The sequence below is a fragment of the Coenobita brevimanus genome, chromosome 64, assembly GCF_032717465.1.
Source record: "Coenobita brevimanus isolate Jiangsu-jjx chromosome 64, ASM3271746v2, whole genome shotgun sequence".
In the NCBI taxonomy this organism is placed as follows: domain Eukaryota; kingdom Metazoa; phylum Arthropoda; class Malacostraca; order Decapoda; family Coenobitidae; genus Coenobita; species Coenobita brevimanus.
The window spans coordinates 33,468,356-33,493,460 of record NC_137017.1 but is presented as its reverse complement, the minus strand read 5'-3'; the positions used below and the strand labels follow the sequence as shown (position 1 = coordinate 33,493,460).

The following is a 25,105-nucleotide window of genomic DNA, read 5'->3' as shown; positions in this document are numbered from 1 at the left end:
ATCTTTTGCCCCACTGATCTCATATCTCAGCTACAGAAAGATATCAATAAAGGTAGATATTTATTCAAATTTCCACTCAACTGATGTTGGTGTAGCACAAGTATCACTCCTGACTCCAACTCTCTTCCACACTCATATTAATAATCTCTTGTCTGTCACCTATAATCCTAATCACTCATATGCAGATGACTCAATGTTTCACAGTTCCTATAAACTTAGCCAACCACTCTCACAGTTTGGGGACATGGCGGCTCAGTAGTAGAGCCCCTGACTTGAGACCGAAGTCGTGAGTTCGCACCACATCCAGGTGAGATGCCTTGCCAGGAGAGGTAGTGTTCTCCTGTCACTAGCTGGCTGTAGCAGCCGTGGCTCAGTGGGTTAGAGCACTCTGATTGAAGGGTTGGAGGTTCGGGTCCACCCAAGGGTCATTGGTAGACATCAGGAAGGGCATCCGGTCATGAAGTGCTACAACCTCCAAAACCAAAGTCCTCTTCCCTAGGGCAATACCTTAGCCCTTATCAAAAAATGGGGGCATGGCATATTCAAAAAAATAAAAAATAAATAAATAAAATAAAATCAGCACAGCTATCTCCATAAGTCAAGACTTCTCTAAAAATGAGGACAAAATAACACAGTCTCATTTACTGCAAGGAAAGCCAAATACTTTATATATCTATTTACTAACAGACAGTTATTGCCTAATTCCTGTATCACCCTCCACCGCAACCAATATTCCTATCGTTTCGTTTTGTTTCGTTTTTAAAGGCTCCAACATGCTTGCATGTGTCGGCCTTGGTCACCTAATGGCGGCTCTCCACGCTGCACGATCCATTGCAGCCTCCCTGTTCAGTCCCTTAACCCTAAGGTCACACTTAATGACCTCGTCCCATGTCTTTCTCGGTCTACCCCTCATAACCCCACCCCCAATATTAACACTTCTCACCTTCCTCACCCAATTATCATCCTATCTCTAAAAATATTGAAATTCTTGGTGTTTTGCATAATATTACCTTCAGTTAAGCCTCTCATGTTAGATCCCCTGCTAAAACCACCTCAAAGAAACATTGATTACTGTATAGAATCCTTAACTTCTTCACTGATGAGCACTTTTCCCCAGGGGGTATTGATATCTTAAAGTAAACATATCACTGTGATCTTTTGTGAATATCAAAATCAACATTGATGGTGTATAGCCTCCTCTAGTTCTTGTATTTGTGTGACATATTGAGTTAGTATATCTTCTACCATCAGGTCCATTATTTTATATCCCCATGATTCATCATTTGCCCCTGCATCCAATCCCTCCCAATTTACCTCTTTGCAATTAAAATCTCCAGTCAACACCATTCTACTGTTACTTCTGGTCAAATTTGCTGACCCATTTAGGAACTCTCCTACCAGACATTCATATTCCTCCCTTTTCCACGTTCCCGTATATATATCTTAATTATATCCAATTTTCTACCCTGATCTACTTGTATCCCCCCCTCCTCCTCTATCACCTCTGGTATGTTACTTCCAAGATCTATCCTTCTTGTAATAATTTTTTTATGAGTCATGATCGGCACACCTCCATCAAATTTTTTTTCTGTCCTTCCTCCATTCATCATAGTCATTACATCCTAACGCATTCATATTGATATCTTGTTTATTTCTATAACGAAAGTGCCTCCGGATGTAGCTTCACAATATTTGGGCTTTTCTCTCTACTTCAATGGACAATTAGGAAAATTAGGTCTGTACTGATCAGAACACCTAACTCCTTTTCCAAATTAATCATCCTCAGAGTTCCCAAAAGTGAATAGTCTGACCCAGGATTCGCATGGTCAATATATATCACCTTGCATTTCTCCAAGTTAAATGGCAATTACCATGTATCAGACCATTCCCCTAGCCTACACAAGTGTGCCTGGAGCTCCTCAATCCCTTCATGACTGCTCACATTTGCTCCAAGTTTGATGTCATCTGCAACTTCGAGATTACACTTAACAGGCCAACATCCATGCCACTGATATGAATGACAAACAGCAGTGGACCTAGGTCTTACTCTTATGGAGCTTCCTAAGTGACTGAAGACCAAATCTCATGAATTCCTTTGACCAATACTTGCTGTTTCCTATCCATCTGCCAGTTCTCTATCCAGAGTGTAAGCTCTCAGTTAATATCGAGTGCACATACAGTGCTTTTGACATTATGCAGAGGTATGCACTTTGCTGAATGCCTTTTGAAAGTCTAAGTAAATGATGTCTACAGCTCTATTCCTGTCATACTCACTCAACATTCCATGGAAAAATTCAAATAAGTTGGTTTGGCATGATCTATGTTGTCTGAACCAATGCTGGAATCCATAATCAGGTCCAGACTCGATTGAAAGCCTTTGAGATGTCAAGTGCAATGGAAAAGTTTTCGCCAAAGTCCCGAGAGGAGGATGACCAGGAGTCTGAAAGGTAGGTGAGAAGATCACCCGTGGAGCGTCTCTGATGGAACCTATACTGACGATCAGAAAGAAGGTTGTGATAGGAAAGATGCTTTAAAATTTTTCTATTAAGAATAGACTCAAAAACTTTTGAGATACAGGATGTTAAAGCAATTGGACGATAGTTAGTGGGTTGGGAGTGGTCACCCTTCTTTGGGACTGGCTGAATGAGAGCAAACTTCCAGCAAGAAGGAAAGGTACAAGTTGACAGACAATGGCGAAAGAGTTTGCCTAGGCAGGGTGTAGGCACAGAAGCACAGTTCTTGAGAACAACAGGAGGGACTCCATCAGGCTCATATGCCTTATTAGTACTGAGGCCAGCAATGGCAGAAAATACATCAGCTGAAGAAATTTTAATGTCAGACATGAGGAAGTCAGAGGGGGGAAGTGATGGAGGAACAGCACCGGAATCGTCTAAGGTGGAATTGGAGGAGAAAGTCTGAGTGAAGAGATCTGCTTTATCAGTACAAGAAATAGCTACAGAGCCATCACAGTAGAAAAGAGGAGGGAAGGATGATTAGGTAAAGTTGTTAGAAAGGTTTTTGGCTCGCAAAGTTCATAAATGTTAAAAAATACATGACTTTTGAAACTACCTTGCAAAATTGGTGAATCGCAAAGTTAAAATTCGCAAAGTTGATGGATGTACTGTACTGTAATAATGGCTCCAACATGCTTGCATGCAACAGCCTTCATCAGCTCTCCATGCTCCTCAATCTCTGGCACCTTGCCTATATAGTCATTGTGAGCTTTTATTATGGAAAAACATATCCCAATATACAAAGGACTGGCATGCATGATACCCATAGCTTAACAAATGACTGTGTAAACTGGTTACTATGCAACACATACCAGAAATGCAAGGAGGGCCTATTGTACACAATGTGTGTTTTAGATGTAACTTACTGCTATTCTTGCTTTAATTTGCTTTACATAGCTTTATAGGTATAGGCTGGTGGAGGTTAAATACCAAATCTCCTTTTTCCCATTGGTTATATACTCTTTTATATAAGCAGTCTCTTGGCGAGCAGATTTCCATAAACGTAAATATTGTACTTGTAACATTGGGACCCCCCTGAACAGCACAATGACATGTTATCATGCTTTTTACAGTATTTAAGGCTGTTTTACTACATCTGAGGAGCTATACAGAACAGGATCAGGATTTTATAGGGGGTTAGACCCCCTTAGGGGAGTACTATGTCACTACATGCCGGTAAAGCAACTTCTGGCACCCCAGCTTCTTTCGTTTATAAGGGCTCCAACATCCTTGTATGCATAGCCCTTGGTCATCTAACAGTGACTCGTCATGATGCTCAATCTCTGGCGGCAGATCTTTTTTTATCTGTCTCTCGCAACTCTACCCCCAGAGTTAATAAGTCTCACTTTCTGCACCCAATTATCATCCCCCATTCTCTCCACATGCCCAAACCATCTCAATCTACCTCTCCTAATCATAACACTAATACACTCCAGTTCTATCCTTCCTCTTAACTCTTCCATCATAAACCTAGCCCCCCCAGGCCTCGCACTCAAGGATGCACAGCACAACCACAAACTCACTGTCATTTCTGTGTATTTAAGCCTGTGCATATCCTCTTCCTTTACTGACCAGGTCTCAATACTTCACAGCATTACACTCCTAACACATGTCACATACAAAGATCTCTTAGCATGGAGGGAGAGCCCTCTCAATTTCACGAGAGGTAACAGATTCCTGAACTTATATGTATGTTGGATATTTTACAATTTCCTGTATTGCCAATTCTGGCATTCTTGCCGAGACCAAACTGATATTAGTAGTTATTCTTTGTATCTTCAGATCAAATAAGAAATAACAATGTTAATATACTTTTTAAAAATACGATTTTGATCACTGATGGTCGTAACCTGTCTGTGTGATACTCTTGTTTGTTTGCAAACTGCTGTGCAGCCCAATTAATGATCTTTCCTACTGCATATCATCCTTTTTATAAGGGCATGTAGTAACATCATCTTCCTACTGAAGATGATGACAATCTGGCTGGCTAGCACTTAATCAGATGCTGATAAAGACTGTATATTTTGTTATGTGCACCACTGAAATTGTGTCCTTTGTTATATGAATTATCAGCTACTTGCCCTTCCCTGAGGGAGAGATGGCCAAAGAGAATGCATATTGGAAGAGATTCTTTGAATGTAAGTCTTACCACGGGAGCTTTTTGTTGGCCTGCACATATGCTGGAATATGTCAAGGGGTAGACCACTTAAAACAGCTTCAAGGTGTTACAAAATTTAATTTTCAGTAATATCTATATCTGCTAGGCCTACCTTACAATATGTCGTAAAGCCCTTTGTAGCCTTAAAGCCCTGAGCTTCAAAATTAATGTCAGAAAAGAAAGGGACAAGAAAGAAAACTTACCTAGAAAATGTCTCTTGTCTCTTCAGTGAACTCATGACATGTGCAATCTCAGGTCGGGTGAGTGTAGAGCGGGCAGAGGGTGGGAGTGAATGGTCAAGAGTGTCTCTAAGATCAAGTGGACTGCGCAGTGTGGAGGTGGATGATGGAGGCAGGTCATCCTCTTCCCGGGGCACATCCAATGGGGCTGGCTTGGGTGAGTTGCGGGGTGTTGGAGTGCCTGACCACGACCCCTCTACACTGCTCTCACCACTGCTTCCCTCCCATCCCTCAGCCTCCTGGTATTCTGTGCAACATATGCCTTAATCAGTGTTTTAGGATCCTGAGCATTCCTATTGCAGCAGTATGTCTATAGTCAGCCATGGATTAAGGTAACTACTTCCAAGACTGGTAATAAATGGAATGTGAATAACACCAATATACTCCCCACATTCTTAAAACGCAACTACACTGATCCCTTGGTTATCACACACAGTTGGTACCAAATATGGTGTGCAATAAAAAATTTCTCACGATAATGAATACACAGAGCCTATGGAATTAATTCTAAATGGTCCCAGGCACCCAAAGCTCAAACCCCACCTTTCCTTATTATGACAGTTTAGACCCACTAAATACATGCATACTGTTATGGTAAGTGCCAGAAACACACACAGACATGGTTAGGTTAATAGAATGTGATGAAAATGGTGCAATAAAGAATATTAAATCTGTTACTGGGTACAAAATTGGAGAGACTTGAAAGGAGCTTGAGGTAAGATTCTGAGGCTAAGGGGTGGAGAGTTAATGGTCTCCACCACCTGGGAATAACTCCTCAAGTAGGGCTTCATCCTCAAATCCCTCAAAGCCATCAAATACCACACACACTGCATGATTATTGTCGGCTCAGGTGCGTGATAACAATGTTCTTGAGCTGAAAAATGCACAATAATGCCAGGGGGGCAGACTTTCATTTAGAAGTGATGACGAAAACTGTGATAACCAAATGTGCTATAACCAAGGGATCACTATATGGTACAGTATTGTAAATGGGTTAAGAATGGACGATAGGTAACCCTCCTCTTCATTTTGGGAAATGGATATGGCAACCGTACTACCAAGCACTTGTGTTGCATGCTGCCTCATATCTTTTAGTGGGACAGAAAGCAGAAAATTCTCTTCTGATTCACATCTTCAAGGATCAAACCAGGACGATGATAAAGACGCCAATTATAGAACAGTAATTTGGAGAAAAGGCTGTAGTCCGTCCTCTTGGAGTATAAGAAAAAAAAAAAAAATTGTGTTCTCTTTTGCAAGGAATCACCAGAACTAGCATAAGACTGAGACTTGAGAGAAGTAGAAATGGAACACTTAAAGAATGCACATAAGCTGGTAAGAACAGGATATGAAAAGCATAAACCTGTAACAGATATGAAACAAGAAGTCTGTTGATCAATGGTAAACTGAGAGTGTACTTAGATGGAATTCTTAAAAATACTAGATGAGAGTATGATGGTGAAAAGAGTATATATGAGTGAGTTTGAAGGTAGGATGAAGAATTGACGGCCAGAAAGTGGATGAAAATTGCACATGAAACTGTGTATAGGTGTGGTATAGAATCTGGGGAAGCAAAAAACTGAAGAAAAAAATCATAAGATGGATGAAATATGTATGGAGATGTACATGACAAGGGTTGCACTCCTTTTATACCAAGCAGTAATAGAATGGTTCTACTTACCACACAGTACAAAGCACAATATTGTGTGAATCATTTAGTCTGTGGGGTGAAGCTGAGGATATTGATAGCACGAAAGATGAGAGATGGATATGTGGCCCACTTCACTGGACAGTTTAATTCACAGTTCATCAGCTATTCTACTTTCCTGCTCCTGCTCCTGAAACCCTCCCATCCCATGTGTTAGTGGGATAAAAGGTTAAGATGACAGATGGATTGATATACAATAAACTTCCTTGTATCTGAATGCCCCATATTCGGAATATGCCCATATTCAGATGGCTGGGGAAAAAATAAATAAATAAATAAATAAAGTAAATAAGAACTTTAGTTCACACTGGTGCTAAACAAATAAATAGCATGGACACTTCAGTTCAACTTGAGGCCACGTGACTTGTGGTGGTATTGTTATAGGACCGCCCGATCATACTGCTGCTCACCAGAGCACAAGTATACCCAGGCTTCACTCTGTGCCTGCATTTACCAGCTCTGAGTTTGTATTTCCTTAGTTTGTGTTGCCTTGGCTATCATGATGACTCCTCCTGCAAAACAGCCTAGGAAAGTACTGATACTCAAATAAAAACTAGGTCTTACAATGAACTTTTATGATGGCTAGGCATGTTCAGGCATAGTGTTACAGACTCAATAAAACTTGTTCAAATCTGCATAAATTTATTACCTGCCTTACCTTCCACAACCATAACCTTGCCAAACCTACCCTAACTTACAATATAGTAATCTAACCTAACCTAACCTAACAAAACAATATACAGTAACCCACCCCAACCCTTCCTTCTAAATGGCCTAGAAACAACAACATGAAATCTTGTGAAGAAATGATGATGGCTAGGCATGCTCAAGGATGATGCTAAACTTCATAAAACTTGCTCAAATCCACTCAAATTTACTGTTACTCATCTAACCTTAACCACAGCCTTGCCTTGCCTAACTTAACTTGACCTAATCAAACTTTAAGATGAGTAATCTAACCTAACCTAAATATTAACCTAATATAATGAACGACGTAACATCTAACCTAATTTAATCAAACTCACCAAACTGTACAACTAATTGAATCAGGGCAGATGTGAAGTGGTTGTTGTGTGTCCATCATTACTGGTTTGCTGCATCAGTGTCCACACTCGCTGTCTCTCCAAGCATTTTAACGTTGTGCATGCTTGCACGCCTCTTAAAGTGGGCAAACCAGCCATCATCTGCCACAAAATTCTCACTGAGTAGGATAACACAGGCCTCCAGTGGTGCTGCATGTTGGCTTGCACTTTCGCCACACAGCCTTGCTCCCTCACCACCCTGGCTTGTATGCACACCACTAACACCATCATGCTCAGCCTTGCCCTTGTGCCACATGCTACATGCCATTTCTTGCACAAGACTCTGATAGTGCAATATGGGCTGTGTTCTGGTTAAATAGTCATATCATTAGCAGCTGCTCCATTTTCTCTATCACATCATCACAGGAGCAAGATGCCTGCACCAGTGCCATGGATGCAGTTCCTGCTGCCATTTCCAATACTTCCGCATGTGATTTAGTACAGTGCTTATGGTGGGGGATGAGAGGTTAACCCATTCAGTGCTGGAGCCATTGTCAGCTTCTGTGCCTGATCTGACGAGGTCTGGGAGCCAAAGTTACCTAGAATGCCCACTATTTCAACTTTCATTTGTTTCCATGAACAGACCTGAAAAGTGGTCAAAATAAGCCTAGTGATGGTAGAGGTGCTCACCTATGCTGTTCTCTGCCTGAAAACAGGTGTTTTGGTCCAGCACACCCAGATTTGCATTAGATGGCTACTTTCAGATACTGCCAGCAGCTGATGTGGATAGATAGTACTCTCTACATTCAACAATCCTCAAAGTGCTCCTTCCATCTCCTCAATTTCTCTCTCTTCTCCACCAACAACCTATTATTCCTATCTTTCACTCCCCTACTATTTCCCCTTTCACACTGCCTTACTTTCTTTACTTCCTTCCAAAACAATTTCTTACTCTCCCTCCATTTCACACTCAGATTCCTCCCAAATTCTTCATCCACTCTCTTCTTACTCTCCTTCACCAACCTCTTCACCTCCCTTCTCCAGCTCACATATATTGTACCTCTCTTTTCTCTCTCTCTCATCTTCTCCCTTACCTCTGTTCGCTAGCCATTCACTATATGCCTTCTTCTTTTGTTCCACAGCTCGTTTCATCTCATCATTCCACCATGCTGTCCCTTGCACATCCCTGCATCTCCTCCTCACTCCACATACCAACTCACACGCTGCACCTATCTCTTCTGTGAATATCTTACATACGTCTTCCACCCCTTCAATCTGCTCTAACTTATACCTTCCCAATCTTTCTTCCACTATGCTCTTATACTCTGCAATTCTCTCTCAGTCTTGCAATTTCTCCACTCTTCTCACAGGAGCCGTTTCCTCCTGTCTTCCCCGTCGTCTCTTCAACCAATTTCTTTGCAGCCTTACCTTGGCCATCACTAAGTGATGGTCTGAGATTCCATTCCCCCACCCTCTCCACACTCCTGCATCCACCACTTGTCTTCTCATTCGCTCATTCACACACACATAGTCTATCATTGCCTTTTGTTCAACAAGTTCACCATCCATTCTCCTCATAACCGTCCATGTATACCTGTGGATCATCTTATGCCGAAAGTAGGTGTTAGCTATAGCTAACCCCTTACCAGCACAGATGTCCAACAAATCACTACCATTCCCATATACTTCAGCTGGCACACCCCACTGACCAACCACTCCATCCACTCATACATTCCCAACTTTGCCATTCATGTCTCCAATCAAAAACATTCTCTCACTCCTCTCAAACTTGTCCATATTTTTGCTTGTACACTTGCCCAAAACTCATCTTTCACTCTTGCCACTCGGTCCTCTGTTGGCGCATATGCACACACAATCGCCCACGCTTGTATACCTACTTTCATCCTTACCCATACAATCCTTGCACTCACTGTTCCATACTCTCTTATATTCTCCTTCCACTTCTTGTTTATCATCAGACATACTCCCTCTCTTGCTCTCTCATTCTCATTAACTCTAGCACATATTCCTACACCGTATTCCCATTCTCTTACCCTTTCACCTCTCCATTTAGTTTCAGTCAATCCACACATATCCACTCTTGCATCCTCAAACACCTGCACAATCTCTCTATCTTTCACTTTATCATTCATTCTTCTCACATTCCACGTCCCCACCCTAAGAATGTCCTTTGTCCATTCCTTAGTCGTCAACGTATGGTCCGTCCTGCTCCGAGGCACTTTATTTGCTTGTTTAGTTAGTTCTTTTTATGGGGTGGGGCACTAACCCACCACCAACCTTTTTAGTCGCCTTGCACGACAAGCAGGGATACACGGGGAGTATTCTTGAAACCCCCCTACCCCCAGGGGTAGAGAGCAAGAAAGAACTGACAAGGACCCAACTTGCAGGACAGGGTTGAACTTGAGACACCTTTGTTAGAATCTCAGGCAGCTACATCTTATTTCACCTTTGCTCCTAGGACCAATTAGGATAAATCCCACAGGTTCTGTGTATTCATTATCATGCAAATCCATTATCATGAGCCATGTTCAGCACCAGTTAAGTATGACATCTAATGGAGTACCGTTTTCATGAGTGAAACAACAGAATTATTCTGTAGGCTACTCAAGGTATGTCTCTTAATCAGTATAAAATTCTACACAATGGAGAGGGGATTGTGGCTCTTGTGTTCCCCCAGTGTATGCCACTGGTATAGGTTATATTATTATACAGTACTCACTTTCGGGGTTGTACTGAACCAGCATAGTAACAGAAGTGCCACACTGAGAGAGAACCATGGAAGCAGACTGTTTGGTAGCTGATCTCATGTTGATGCCACACACTTCCAGCAACTGGTCACCTACACGTAACCCAACCTAGCCAAAAGAAATATACATCAGTTAAGAACAGTGCTATACTCTAATGAGCAGAACAGTGACACAATAAACATCCAGTAAAATTATATATGGAGGGATCAGAGGTAATGCAACTAAATGGTACCAATATTATGTCACTATCCCCATAATCACGACGCTCCAAAACACTGTTTACATGTAAAGTGAAGTAACTTGTTTTAGACTTTTGTGACCTACAATTTCTTTCCACACACTTTCATCATCATCACCCTCATCTCTTTTCCCAGCTAAGGATGGGCAAAGGTTAGGCAGACAAAGGAAAAAACCTGACAGAAGTAGAACTACCAAAAGCCTGCCCTATTAAATGGGACATGCTTTCAGTCACTCACAATTTCAGTTTCCTTAAATCCTAATACCTCATATGAATAAACATCTATATTTACTTGCTTCACATTACTTATCAGCTAAAGTGAAGCTGATGACTGTCATATTACCAGGTAAAAACAGCAATGTGTAACCCTTCTCATAAACTCATCCATACAAAATTCTTCCAATCACCTTCAATCACAGTCAGTTCCCTAGTCCCACCAACCACTATACCTCACTTCACACACACACTTACTTACCATACCTATCTACCTCTTTAGCTTACCATTCCTTCTCCCACCTTCAATCTCACACCTTTCTCAGCATTCTATTCACACCCATTCTCTCCACATGACAATACGATCTATGCATGCTCTTCAACTCTAATGTCCACAGACTTTCATACCCCATATCTTTCCTGAATCACATTATTCCTCATGCAGTCCACTCTCTGCACTCCATACACACAATTCTCAATAATCCACTTTCCACTGTTCTTATTCCTGACCTTCCATTTTCAGGGCAAGCTTTCATATCCATTGTTAACATGGGAAATAATGCTCCTCGCACAGCTGCCACATTCAGACCTCTGTTTCATATCAAGGCCTTCACACCTCCAACCCTCTTTCTCTCTCTCTCTCTCTCTCTCCACTTCATATTAAGGCCTTCATGGCTTTAGCCACTCCTTCCCCCTCCCCCCTCCTCTCTCTCCCTCCAGTTCATATCAAGGCCTTCATAGATTTATCCCCCCCCCCCCATTAGTTTGACACACGGGTGATTTTACTGTTATTATTGCAGACAATAAACATTTGTTGCCTCTCTGGTCTATGCCTTAAATCTAATTTCACACAGATGTTGGAGAAACATGGCAAAACTTTGTCAAATACTGAAGACAATCAGATCTTTCGGTTGATATCAGACTGTGTACTTGGGTTAAAATCCAAGTCAAACTGGTGTCAATTTTGGGCACCACATAACTCAAACCCAGATGCCTAGAAATCATGTAACTCAGGAGATGGCTGTAATTCTTCTTTATTGAGGTACATGGTGGTCACAGCCTTGTCATCTACTGATATATATAACAGCTTATGAGTTAAGAATTCAGTTAATAAAAGAACTTAAGAATTCTTAAAGCTCCTTATCAAAGGTCACTTGAGGCAGAAGGAGTTGACAATAAAGACACCTTTCAGCAATAAAGCACCCTCTGTTGTGGTACATGAAGTGCAGGATGCAAAACTGGTTCTTACAAGCCTCTAGTGTTGTTCCACGATCTACCATCTGGCACTTGGCCATGACAGTTACTAGTGTCGTGGTGATACTGCATGGGAATCTTGTTAGCTTTGCAAAACTGATACTCAATAGTCCCAAATGGAAAAGTCGACAATGGTAACTGGCCAACAGACTGAGTGGACTTGTATAAAGGTAGTTTTGAGATGATGGTTTTGATGAAAGTCAGTGAACAATGAACTTGTTACCTAGAGTCATCTTACTGATCGTCAGTGATAAAAAAAACTCTGCTGTTACAAAAAAGACTGTTGGCAGCCTAGCACCTGGAGAAGCATGAATATGTAAAGCAATTGCAGACAGCATCACTTCCCTACAGACGTAATCCAAGTTATATGCACATGATACCCACACGTGGTACCCAACTGACATGCAATGACCTACTCAATTAGAGTGCCTGTGAACACTGGTTGAAGGAAAGTTTGAGATTCAAGTAAAGAACCTAGTTTTACCAGTCAGCACAGTAAATGATCATGTCCTTACATTAACCACTTTGTTTACTGTTAATGACCATGTCCCTCCCCAGGGCAATACCTCTACCAGTGACTGCTTACTTAGTAAGCCAGTACAGGCCAGCAACTGTGCAAGGGGGTAAGCACACAGCACCCACTGAAAGTAATAATTTTCAAAGACCATTTCTGTGTAAAACTAAAAAAAAACAATCTGCTCCAGGGCTGAAAGCATCCCTGTACATTATTTGTATCAATGACTCAGGAGCTATGAGCTATGAATGTGGGGAAACACACACACCTTGCAAAATCTGCCAAAAGATGCTGGAACATCATTTTCATTTTCGTTTTTCAAGGCTCCAACATGCTTGCATGTGTCGGCCTTGGTCACCTAATGGCGGCTCTCCATGCTGCACGATCTATGGCAGCCTCCCTGTTCAGTCCCTTAAACCTGAGGTCACACTTAATGACCTCGTTCCACATCTTTCTCGGTCTACCCCTCGTAACCCCACTCCCAGTATTAACACTTCTCACCTTCTGCACCCAGTTATCATCCCCCATCCTCTCCACATGCCTAAACCATCTCAATCTACATCTCCTCATCACAACACCAATACACTCCAGTCCCATCCTACCTCTCAACTCTTCCATTGTAAACCCAGCCCCTCCAAGCCTTGCACACAGGGAAGCACTGCACATCCAACTAATCATTGTCATTTCTGTACATCTGAGCCTGCGAATATCATCTTCCTTTATTGCCCAGGTCTCACTACCATACAGCATCACACTCCTAACACATGCTGCATACAAAGACCCCTTAGGAAGAGTCCTTTCAACGTCAGGAGAGGCAACAGCTTCCTGAACTTCTTCCAACCACTTCTCACCCTAGCCACAGAGTTAACTCCAGCCCCACCTCCAGCACATAACATGTCTCCCAAATAACAAAACTCTTCCACACACTCAAGAGACTCACCAGCAAGTTGAATCCTTTCACACCTGACAATCTCCACAATATATACTGTATGCAGTACTTTATCTGATATCCCTTTGAGCACATGGAGGGAAAGAAGAAAAAGGTGGATGGTGTAGTGATGGAGACGAAGGGTAATGAAGACATACATGCTGTATACTGTATGTATGTTTGCCATCCATCATCCAATCCTATGTTGCCCCATGAGGAGTGTAAGAACCTGGGGCTAGGCAAGTTGGCCCTGACATTTAAGATAAGAGTGACCAGCCTCACTCATCCCTGAGTGGCATTACGCGAGCAATACACCCCAATCGCACCTCGGACGTAAACCTACACAGGCTCAATCCGACTGGAGCCCCTTAATTACTCATAAACCACCAGGCGTCATAATTTGGGTTATATGGTTACCATCCAGCGTAGTAAATGGTTTCTTGGTGTACCCGAAACCATTTGGCTTGTCACTCAGCATACAGTTACCCATAGGCAGATGGAAGATGAAGGAATGAAGGAAAGAAAGAAGACTGGGTGTAAAGTCACCTGTAGGGAGAAGAAAGAGGAAAGAGTGAAGGAAAGAAATGCCTGCACATCATAATTTTTAAAATGAATTATCGTATTTTGTCTTAATTTTCTTGCATCACTGTAAAACTGCAATAATACAGAGAACAACATCATACAATTAAAAAAAAAAAAAAAAACTAAAATTATCCTGGGAGACCCTTGGAATCAAATTCAACTCGTCAGTTTGGCTTTTCATTTTCTTTGTTTTTCCTTTTGAACATACCACGATAAATTACAACTATTCAGCTTTAAAATGACACCAAAACCAACATTCTATCGTGAAAAGACTATTTAAACAGAGCAATCCAAGAAAAATATAACGGGAAGGATATGGGTCAGCACAAGAGTGGCTGACCCTAGCACAAATATAATCTTCCTGGCCCAGAAACCTGATAGGGTCAGTAAGAATGCAGAAGCAATGCACCCTATCCTCCTCTCTGAATCTGAGATGATACCTCCCTTCACCATTTAAAATGCCTAGGTTGTGTCAGATGGCTGAGAGCCTGCTCTTCACAGTATATCCAAAGAGTTTTGAATAAAAACTACTGTTTTTCCTCCTTAAGACAATGATTCACCATCTAAAAACAGATAAATACTGTCACCACTCTCACCTGTGATGCTAGGGAGTTGATTGTCACAGACGATACGTATACTCCTCCATTTTCTAGGCAACGAATTTGAATCCCTAAAGGTTCAGAAGACTTCTCAATGTGTATACTTCTTAGGTCTCCAGGATTTGGGGGTCTGTTGAAAATTAAAGAAATACAGTATTATTATTATTGATTTTTTTAAAAAGAAAGAACACATTTTCACCATACAAAATAAGAAACACTATAGTTACCATATCATAAATATGAAATGAAAGATCAGGTTGGATGACACATGAATCTGTTGGCAAATTAGATCTGAAAGTAAGTAAGTGTGCATGTGTGTGTAATTCACCGGGTCGGTCAGGATCACTTGATGGTCGTGATCTCAGCTTTTTACCCTCCCGGAAGGGAGCTGAGAGCTCATATAGTCCGATCTAAGGGCAAGGCTGTGACCTTCACACACGCACACACCCATCCCCTTGCTCAAGGGGGACAGTAACCACCCACTTTGTCAGTGAAACTTTTCGCAACCTGAGCGAGGCGCGAACTCCCATCCACCAGTTGGCAAGTGGACCAGCGCTTGCAACTGCGTGAGTACAGCAGCTTACCAAGTGTGTGTGTGTGTGTGTGTGTGTGTGTGTGTGTGTGTGTGTGTGTGTGTGTGTATTTACCTATTTGTATTTACCTATTTGTAGTATACAGGAATTGAGCGATGCTCATGTTGTCCTGTCTCCATATCCACATTTATCTAGTTTACTTTTACACACATAAATGTTTTTCTCCTGCACCACCTTTTTGTCTAAGTCGTTCCAAATACTTATGTATTTACCCAATATACCTAATTGAGATACACAAGAAGTATGCTATGCTCGTGGGTTCCCATCGCTGTTTCTCAGTAAGTCAAATTTAGCTTTAAATTCGTTTAAGTTTTTAGACTGGATGATCTCTTTGTCCAGGCTATTCCACAGGTCTATACATCTATAAGGAAACTATATTTCTTGATATCCTTCAAGCAGCTTGGTTTCTTCAGTTTCATTCCGTGTCCTCTTGTTACTCTCTTATCCCATAAAAACAGATCTTCTTTGTCAAGTTTATCTACTCCCACCATGGTCCTGAACACAGCAATCATGTCTCCTCTCTTTCTCCTTTCTTCTAAGGAAGGCATATCCAGCTTTTCCAACCTCTCTCTCTAAATGACAAATCTGCCAGACTGGGGACCATCTTGGTTGCTGTTCTTTGTATTCTCTCAATCTTGTTTATATCTTTCTTTTTGTGTGGGGACCACACTACTGCTGCATATTCTAACCTGGGGCAAATCATGGCCACTATCAATTTTTCCATCATCTCATCTTCCATGTAATGAAATGCTACTCTTATGTTAGTCAAGAGTTTATACGTCTCTCTAAGTGCCTTGTTAATGTGTTTTTCAGGTGACAAACTGTCCTGGACCAGCACTCCCAAATCTTTCTCTTCTCTCGCTTTTGTGATTGGTTCATTACCCATCAAATAATTCAATGATGGGCTCTTGGTACTTTTACCCATTTCCAATATTTTACATTTCTTTGCATTAAATTTCATTTCCCACACACATACATGTGTGTGTGTGTGTGTGTGTGTGTGTGTGTGTGTGTGTATTTACCTAGTTGTATTTACCTTGTTGTGATATACAGGAAATGAGCTATGTTCATGGGGTCCCATCTCTGCTTCTTGATAAGTCAAATTATGCTCTGAACTCATTTATGTTTTTAGATTGGATGATCTTTGTCCTGGCTATTCCACAGGTCTATGAATCAATATGGAATTCTGTTTTTCTTGATATCCTTCAAGCAACTTGGCATTTTCAGTTTCATTGTGTGTCCTCTTGTTTCTCTCCCATCCCATACAAACAGATCTTCTCTGTCAATTTTTGTCCTGAACACTGCAGTCATGTTGCCCCTCTCTCTTCTTTCTTCTAAGGTAAATAGATCTAGCTTTTCCAGCCTTTCCCTGTCTGACAGATCTACTAGGCTAGGGACCATCTTGGTTGCTGTTCTTTGTATTGTCTCGATCTTGTTTACACCTTTCTTTTAATGTGGGGACCACACTACTGCTGCATATTCCAAACTGGGGCAGATTATGGCCACTATCAGTTTTTTCATCATCTCATCCATGTAATGAAATGCTACTATTATGTTAGTGATGTGATTATACATCTCTCTATCTTGTTAATGTGCTTTTCAGGTGACATATTATCCTGGACCAGCACTCCCAAGTCCTTCTCTTCTCTCACTTTTCTGATTAGTTCATTACCCATCAAATAATTCAGTGATGGTCTCTTGGTACGTTTACCCATTTCCAATATTTTACATTTTTTTCACTGAATTTCACTTCCCACACCCAGCTCCAATCACGAACCTATCCAGGTCTTCCTGCAGCATTTTACAGTCTTCTTCAACTTCTACTCTCCTCATGATCTTTACATCGTCAACAAACAGATTTGCATAACTGTTCAGTCCATCTACCACATAGTTTACGTAAATCAGGAACATTATGGGCGCTAACACCAAGCTCAGTGGGACTCCAATTGTTACTTCCCTCCATTCCAACATCCTGTCTTTTACTGCTGTCCTCATTTGTGATGATCTCAAGAAGTCTCTCATCCACTCCAAGAGGTACCCCTTCAGTCCTCCTGCGTGTTCCAATTTCCACATTAGTCGCTTGTGGGGTACCTTATCAAAAGCTTTCTCCAGATATAAGTACACACAGTTCATCCAACTCTCTCTCTCTTGCAGCACATCAATCATCCTTGAGTAGATGCCCATCGAGTTGGAAACACATGACCTTCCATTTCTGAATCTAAACTGACTTCCTGCCAAAATGTCCAACTCTGCCAGATATTTTATCCATCGGTCTTTCAGGATTCTCTCTCACAATTCTGCGACTATGCTGGTCAGGGACACTGATCAATAATTCAGGGGTTCTTCTTTGTTCCCTGCCTTACAAATTGGTACCACACTGGCCCTCTTCCATTCCAAAGCAATTCTCCTTCTTCCAGTGAACACACAATTAGACCGTGAATCTTCTAGGCAGGAGTAGACTGTAGCATCAGTCACGAAGGGCAGTACTCCCACGGTGGATGAAAAGCTGATGACGTGGAGAGCTGGAGCTCCCATTTCATCAGCCCTCAGGACTAGCTCCTGACTATCCCCCTTTGCTGAATTTTTTCAGTGTTTCAGTAACACAGACAGTAAGCCAGAACACACTCCAATACAAGTTCCTCTTCTATCTATCTATATACCTAGGCTGCTTCCCCCAAGGAAAGGGAGGTAGCCGAGACAGGACGACTCACTCTCCATTTACTCATCCATTCAAACACATTCATTCGCATCTTAGCCCCAAAGGGGAGAACAGACAGATCCTCACCGCATCACACCGCACAAGGGTCAACTGCGCAATGCAATCAGTGACATCCACAGCAGGGCCCGACAGCAGAACTGGTTTACCCCTGCCACATCATAACAGACCCATCCCCTTACCCGCACCTGACCTGACTAGCTGATCAGACCAAATGCGGGAGAATATCCCCTCAGGGCTGCGTCATCACTTATTCATTCACAATTTCTCTCCTTTTATTTCTGTCACGCACAGCCACTCTTCCTTGCTCAACAGACATCCCTCTCGCATCCAGCGCTCTCTTCACACTGTCCATCCATCCTATTCGTGGTCTTCCTCTCAGTCTTACACCTCTCACATCCCCCTTTGCTGAATTTTTTCAGTGTTTCAGTAACACAGACAGTAGGCCAGAACACACTCCAATACAAGTTCCTCTTACTGTCAATATCAATCAACACGCATTTTACACAATACACATCCTATTCAAAATCAGCAAAATGGCGTCACAAGAACAAGCCTAGGAGTTCCAGGGGGGGGGGGGGGGGTTTGGACAATAAATATCCCCACCGTCTGCCCCTCTCCCAGTGACGACCCAGAGAGATGTCTGGAACCACTGTCTGACTCACTTCTTCTTCATTTCTGCAACATTCATAGCCTATCCTCTAACTTTCTCACTGTTTAGCACCACCTCTCCTCCTCTAAACCTATCTTCTCTTCCTAACTAAGACTCAGCTGTCTGGAGTGACTGAGAGCAAACCCCTCTTTGTATCCTCCTACTTTCTCTATACTCATTTAACCCCTTGGTTGCTGCAAGCATCTGAGGACCAGTTGACAGATTGCTACAAACCTCTCAGAAGGCTCTTAACGAATGTTAACGGAAAATAGCCGCACCAGGGCATGACTTAGCTCAGAGCTCTCAGCAGCCTAGAGGTTAAAAGCCAAAGGTGGCTGCTGTGTATAAGTACGCAACAATATATCTTGCTCTCATGTTCCTGATTTTGAATCTTCCAATTTCTCTACTCTCTGACTTCAGCTTTCCTGTCATTCTCCGACTAAATGTATCCGTGCTGTTTACTTATCCCCTAATTCTACTGGCTATGAAAAATTCTTCGACTATCTTACTTCTAAGATGGAATCCATTTCTCCTTTCTCTGAAGTCTCCACTCCAGGAGATTTCAATGTTCACTACCACCTTTGGCTCTCTTCTCCTTTCACTCAATTCTTTCTTCATTCCCAAGGTAACTAGGCTCTTCATCTATGTATTTTCCCACTGTGTAACGAGACACAACTTTTAGTTACCCCGAGGAAAATGTTACTAATGATTTCTTATAAAAGGGACATTGTATAATTTGTCAACCTTGTTTATTCTTGTAAATGTTATTTAATGTCAGTAATATGTACCAGGTGTAGTTGTGAGAAGGGCTACGTGACTGATTTTGCTGACTTAAGTCTCACCACTGCCTGAATTTTGATTATGTAGCATCTTTTGAAAGCTGGGGATGGGAGCACGCCCGGCTCTCTCACAGTTCATACCAGGTCGTCATCCAGGACAGACTGTATTACATCTAGTCATAGTAAAGAAGACCTCTGGTGACGGACTTTGAGTTTACCCTTCACATAACTTAACAATTTCAACGGTAGTGCCACGTGAATGGCGGGTGCTACCACGTTCTATGAACAGCATGGCAGAGAAATTAACAGCGGAAATGTTTGACAATGCCCTTATAATTTTTTAACAATATTCGCAGACATTTAGCTAGCTGGCATTGCTTCACAATAAGAATATACCTATAACATAATGTTTATCAAAGCTTAATGCCCACAAAATTTCTGAAAATAATACAGAGACTGTCTTCATCCAACTATATGTAAGTTGCATTTAACACACCATTTTTACAATGCAAGACATCTAGTGAGTGGCTAATGACTGACAGAACCTTAAAAAAGATGATCATGTGAATTCATATACTGTAATAGAATACAAAATCCCACAGTAAAACTTGCCAAATCCAGCCCCAAAGAATACAACATGACCCCCCCATCACAACACTACAAGACCACTGAGTGTAGCTAGAGTGCAGGCAAAAGACTCATCTCAGTTGTAACGTATATTGCATAATGTTGGGGGTTGCTGTGTACCTCACACTCAGTCCTTCCTTTCCTCCACAACAGTTTGTTTTTTGTGCTTCACAACATGATTTAGGCTACAAAAAAATCAGTTGCACATTGCTGTGATGTGAATGAGCCACTGAGTGGTTGTATGACATGAGTGTTGTGGCAGGGAAAGCGAGGCAGTTGGGCAAGTCTAGGAGACTACCTTACCATGGGGAGGGAAACTTTTCATTTTTTATCTGGCTTTTGGCACAGAACGGGCATTATAGAAGCATATAACAATGGTGTTTGGCAGCATTTTGGTAACTGGCAGGTGGTTATAAGAATGATCTCATACAGTGAAGGGTCAAAGGGGGGACTCTGGGCATGATGTTGGGACAGTTAATTATTGCCATTAGTTCCTTTACCCTATGTGGGAAACTTACAATGTGACAACTTCCTCTTGTCACACTGTTAATTTCTCTGTTATTCATGCTGTTTGTAGAAAGTGGTGACACCCACCATTCAGGTGGCACTACCATGAGTGACAACAGGCATCAAGGAAAAAAAAAAAAATGCATTATATGTGTAGACATAATGGGTGAAGTGACACCTGAGTAAAGTACAACACAGCCCCCACCTACTCCACCACCCCTCGGCTACGTCTACTTACACTGGTAGCTAGTGATAACAACGAACCAACTACAAGCAAATCAAGCCTTACGAGTTTGTACAATGATAAACTATGAACATCAACAATCAATGTACAAATTACAATCAAAATAATCCACAACTACAATCAAGCCACGTCTAATGAGTTTATACGAAGCAGACTACTTTCCTGAACCTCTATCTATCTATCTATTGCAAGATGCCTCAATCCCGTTCAGGGTGGCCACAAACAAATCGCCTCCACGTCGCCCTGTCCCCCGCCATTTCACTGCCCTGCTCCCAACTCACACCCCCCTCTCTCATATACCTATCCACCCCATCCCTCCATCTCATCCTCGGCCTCCCCCTCCCTCTTCCCCCCTCCACCTCACTCACATACACTCTCTTTGTCAGTCTTTCACTCTCCATCCTCTCCACATGGCCAAACCACCTCAGTGTATTCCTCCTATTGCTTCATATCACATCCACATCCACACCACAATGCTCCTTTATATTCTCATTTGTCAGCCTGTCTCTCCATGTGACTCCACAGGCTCCTCTTAAATAACTCATTTCCACTCCTCTCACCTTTGACTTGTGTCCTTCCAGCAACGTCCAAGCTTCACTTCCATACGTTAGAGTTGGCATCACAATACTGTCATGTAGTGACTTTTTCACATCCATGCTCACTTCCCTGCTTCTTACCACTGCTTTCAAAGAACCAGCAACCTTTCTTCCTTGCTGTACCCTTTCAAGCACTTCACCCTCCAAACCTCCATCCTTACTCATCACACTACCCAAGTACTTAAATGTACTCACATTTTCCAATTCCTCATCATCCAACCTCGCTGTACATTCACTGACTGCACCTCTCTCAAAGACCATCACTTTGCTCTTCCCTACATTCACCTTTAGATTCCGTTTCTTACACACTCTCCCAAACTCATCCACCAAGCCTTGCAGCTCTCCTTCATCTTCACTCAACATCACAGTATCATCTGCAAACAACAGTACAGGGAGTTTTCAAGCACTACCCTCTCTCACTAGGGCCACTCCAACATCCACTACCCTACCTTGTATCTCTTTTATTACCCCATCCATGTACAGACTGAACAACCATGGAGACATGACACATCCCTGTTTCACCCCAACCTTCAAAAAGAAAAATTCACTCACTTCACCATCCACACACTGCAGCCTTAGCACCATCATACATACTCTTCACAGCATTCAAGAACTTCCCATCTACTCCACATATTCTTAATACTTTCCACAATCCTTGTCTATCCACCCTGTCATATGCTTTCTCCAAATCCATGAAAGCCGCATACAACTTCTTTTCCTTCTCTAGAAACTTTTCCACTAAAGATCTAAGAATGAATATCTGATCTACACAACCTCTTCCCTTCCTAAAGCCTCCCTGTTCTTCTCCAACTAATTCCTCTGCTCTTTCTCTAACTGTCAATAAGTATCCTACCGTACACTTTTCCTATTATACTAAGAAGACAAATGCCCCTATGATTACCACACACTTCTTTTTCCCCTTTTCCTTTGTACAAGGGAATAGTTATACCTGACTTTCAATCCTCCGGGACTCTTACCTTCCTCCCAGGCCAATCTGCACATTTTCCACATCCATCCTACTACTCTCTCCCCCATGCTTCAGTATTTCACCACACACTCCATCAATTCCCGGGGCTTTCCCCAATTTAACTTTCTTCATTGCTTCCACAACTTCTATCCTACTGATTTCTTCCTGTCTTCTCACCTCTCTCCTTCTCCCAGCCATTCCCCAGCCACTTATACTCGCATTACTTCCATCCTGTATGTTCAACAATTCCTTAAAGTGTTCTCTCCATCTGTTATCTACCATTTTTATCTTTCACTCCCCTGCTAACTTCACTTCCACCCTGTCTTACTCTTTTCACCTCTTTCCAGAACATTTTCTTATAGTCCCTGCACTTTACACTCAAATTCCTTCCAAATTCCTCATCCACTCTCTTCTTACTTTCTCTTACTAATCTTTCCACCTCTCTCTGAACCTCTACAATGGTAAACAACAGTGGTAAACGAACTGACTACATTCAATCTGGCAACTTCACGCAATCACAAGTAACAAGAAACAAACAAACAAAACAGATAGCGAGAGCTGGCGGAGCATCAACACACCTTAACCTCGTCCGTAATTGCCCCTAACCACCTCAACCACAACTCCACAATTTACAAGAAACAATGGCAGCGATAAACTAGATTTAGTGACAACTCTACAAGCCTACAAGTTAATTGCAAGGACTAAGGAAAATCAAACACTACAAGTTAAGAAGAAGACGAAGAAACAAAGAACGTGAGAAAAGTGGAAGTATATCTGTACTGTGGTAATAGTGTTGCCCCGGCATGGTCATGTTGCATCAACACATTTCTCCCTCCTTGCACCTCCACCACAACCTCCACCTTCTCCAACACTACCACCACCAACATCTTCTTTACAACTACCAGAGTGAGGCAGCAGCTCAGCAGTGTTATCATTTACTAAGAGCATCTAATAACGTCAATCAGTCCATGTGCCTGACAACAGCAGCCTGCCATCCTGCACCTGCCTGCCTGCCTGCCAGCCTGTCTGCCAACCCCACAGTGATGACACCGAGTACTGACGCAGTCACACCAGGACCCTGACCCACCTCGACCAAAACCTACCAACACCCTTCAACCAACCTCACTATCATCACCACTGCTACACTTAATATCAGTGAGTCAAACATTTACTCTATTAGTTTAATAGTACTACTTAATTTATAGACACCCTTATGTATATACACAGTGAGAGACAATATACAGGTATATCCTTACATAAGATAATATTATAATATATCCATATGAATATCAAGTAAAACCAGAGAATTTAAAATATAAGTACACACATATCCTTCACATTAGAGTAACAAGGAAAATCAAGTGAAAAATGCTTAACAAAATGGATCTTGCAGCTTTTGCCATACTCAACCACACACAGTAGTTACAACCTATACCTAAAGATGAATTTATAAATGAGCAAACATATCAAGCTGACTTCACAACCTTTGGAGGAATATAAAATCAAGTGATGTGTGGTACAAACAAAACTAAGTGAATACTGTACATATTATAATATTATTTATCTAATTTTATATAAAATAACAAAATATGGGTTACCTATATTATCTTTTTAATTTCAATATAACTGTGCAACATAACTAAGCCAATACACCCAAGGTGTATCAAATAAACTGTGCAGCAAAACTAAGCCAATACACCCATGGTGTCTCAAATAAACAAGTACTGTACATCAAATATGGCTGATCCATGATATGATTGTATTGCTATGATTGTATAAATTATACACACATGTATCAGTTATATAACTACAATGAACACACTTGTGATTCCTTCAGTTATGTTACAACTGCTATAGTTATGTAACTACAAATGATAGCATTACTCCAATTATGTTACAATTGTTACACAATCAAACTACAAGTGATAGCATTACTCCAATTAGGTTACAACTGCTATGATTATGTAACTACAAATGATAGCATTACTGCAACTATGTTACAACTGCTACAATTATGTAACTACAAATGATAGCATTACTGCATCTGTTACAACAGCTACAATTATGTAACTACAAACACTAGCATTCCTGCAATTATGTTACAATTGCAACAATTATGTAACTACAAAACACTAGCATTACTGCAATTACATTACAACTGCTAAAATTCTGTAACTACAATTTGTAACAACTACATTTTGTGACAGTTGCATTAACATGATGTAACTACAATTTTGTAATAACCATGCTTTTGTAACAATTGCATTTACACAATGTAACTACAATTGCATTAACACGATGTAACTGCAATTATGATACAATATTCATACACTTATGTTACTTTTGCAATATTATGTACTTCACTTGCAGAAGGCTCTCGATCTTCGATTGGTTTTGGGACTGAAAAAAACGATCAAAATGCAATTTATTGAAAAGCGAATTGATAAACTTATGGAAAAAAAATACATGCGACCAGCGTGTCGCCAACAAACCTACATCAACTTTTATGTACACTCAACCCTCGGCTATCACTCCCAACTGGTCATGCTATGGCTGCGCTATAGCCGAAACCATGATAGGCGAATTGAAGAACTTATGGTAATAATTCTAACCGGTGCCATGACCTCAATATTTATCCCTAAGATACCTTTTTTGTACCACATATTAGTATATAATAGTCTAAAAATGAGC

At 41.5% G+C, this 25,105-nt stretch overlaps 1 protein-coding gene across 1 annotated transcript in view; it reads right to left on the bottom strand.

Annotated features, from left to right (window-relative positions):
* The window catches only part of Dlg5 (MAGUK family member discs large 5), a 409,368-nt gene that overhangs the window by 40,382 nt on the left and 343,881 nt on the right, over positions 1–25,105 (bottom strand). The window contains exons 20-22 of the mRNA XM_080276235.1: positions 14,731–14,863; positions 10,378–10,513; positions 4,875–5,157 (exon numbers count right to left, since the gene is read on the bottom strand). Of these exons, the coding sequence (XP_080132361.1) occupies positions 4,875–5,157; positions 10,378–10,513; positions 14,731–14,863 (552 nt within the window). The remainder of the gene's footprint in view (positions 1–4,874; positions 5,158–10,377; positions 10,514–14,730; positions 14,864–25,105) is intronic.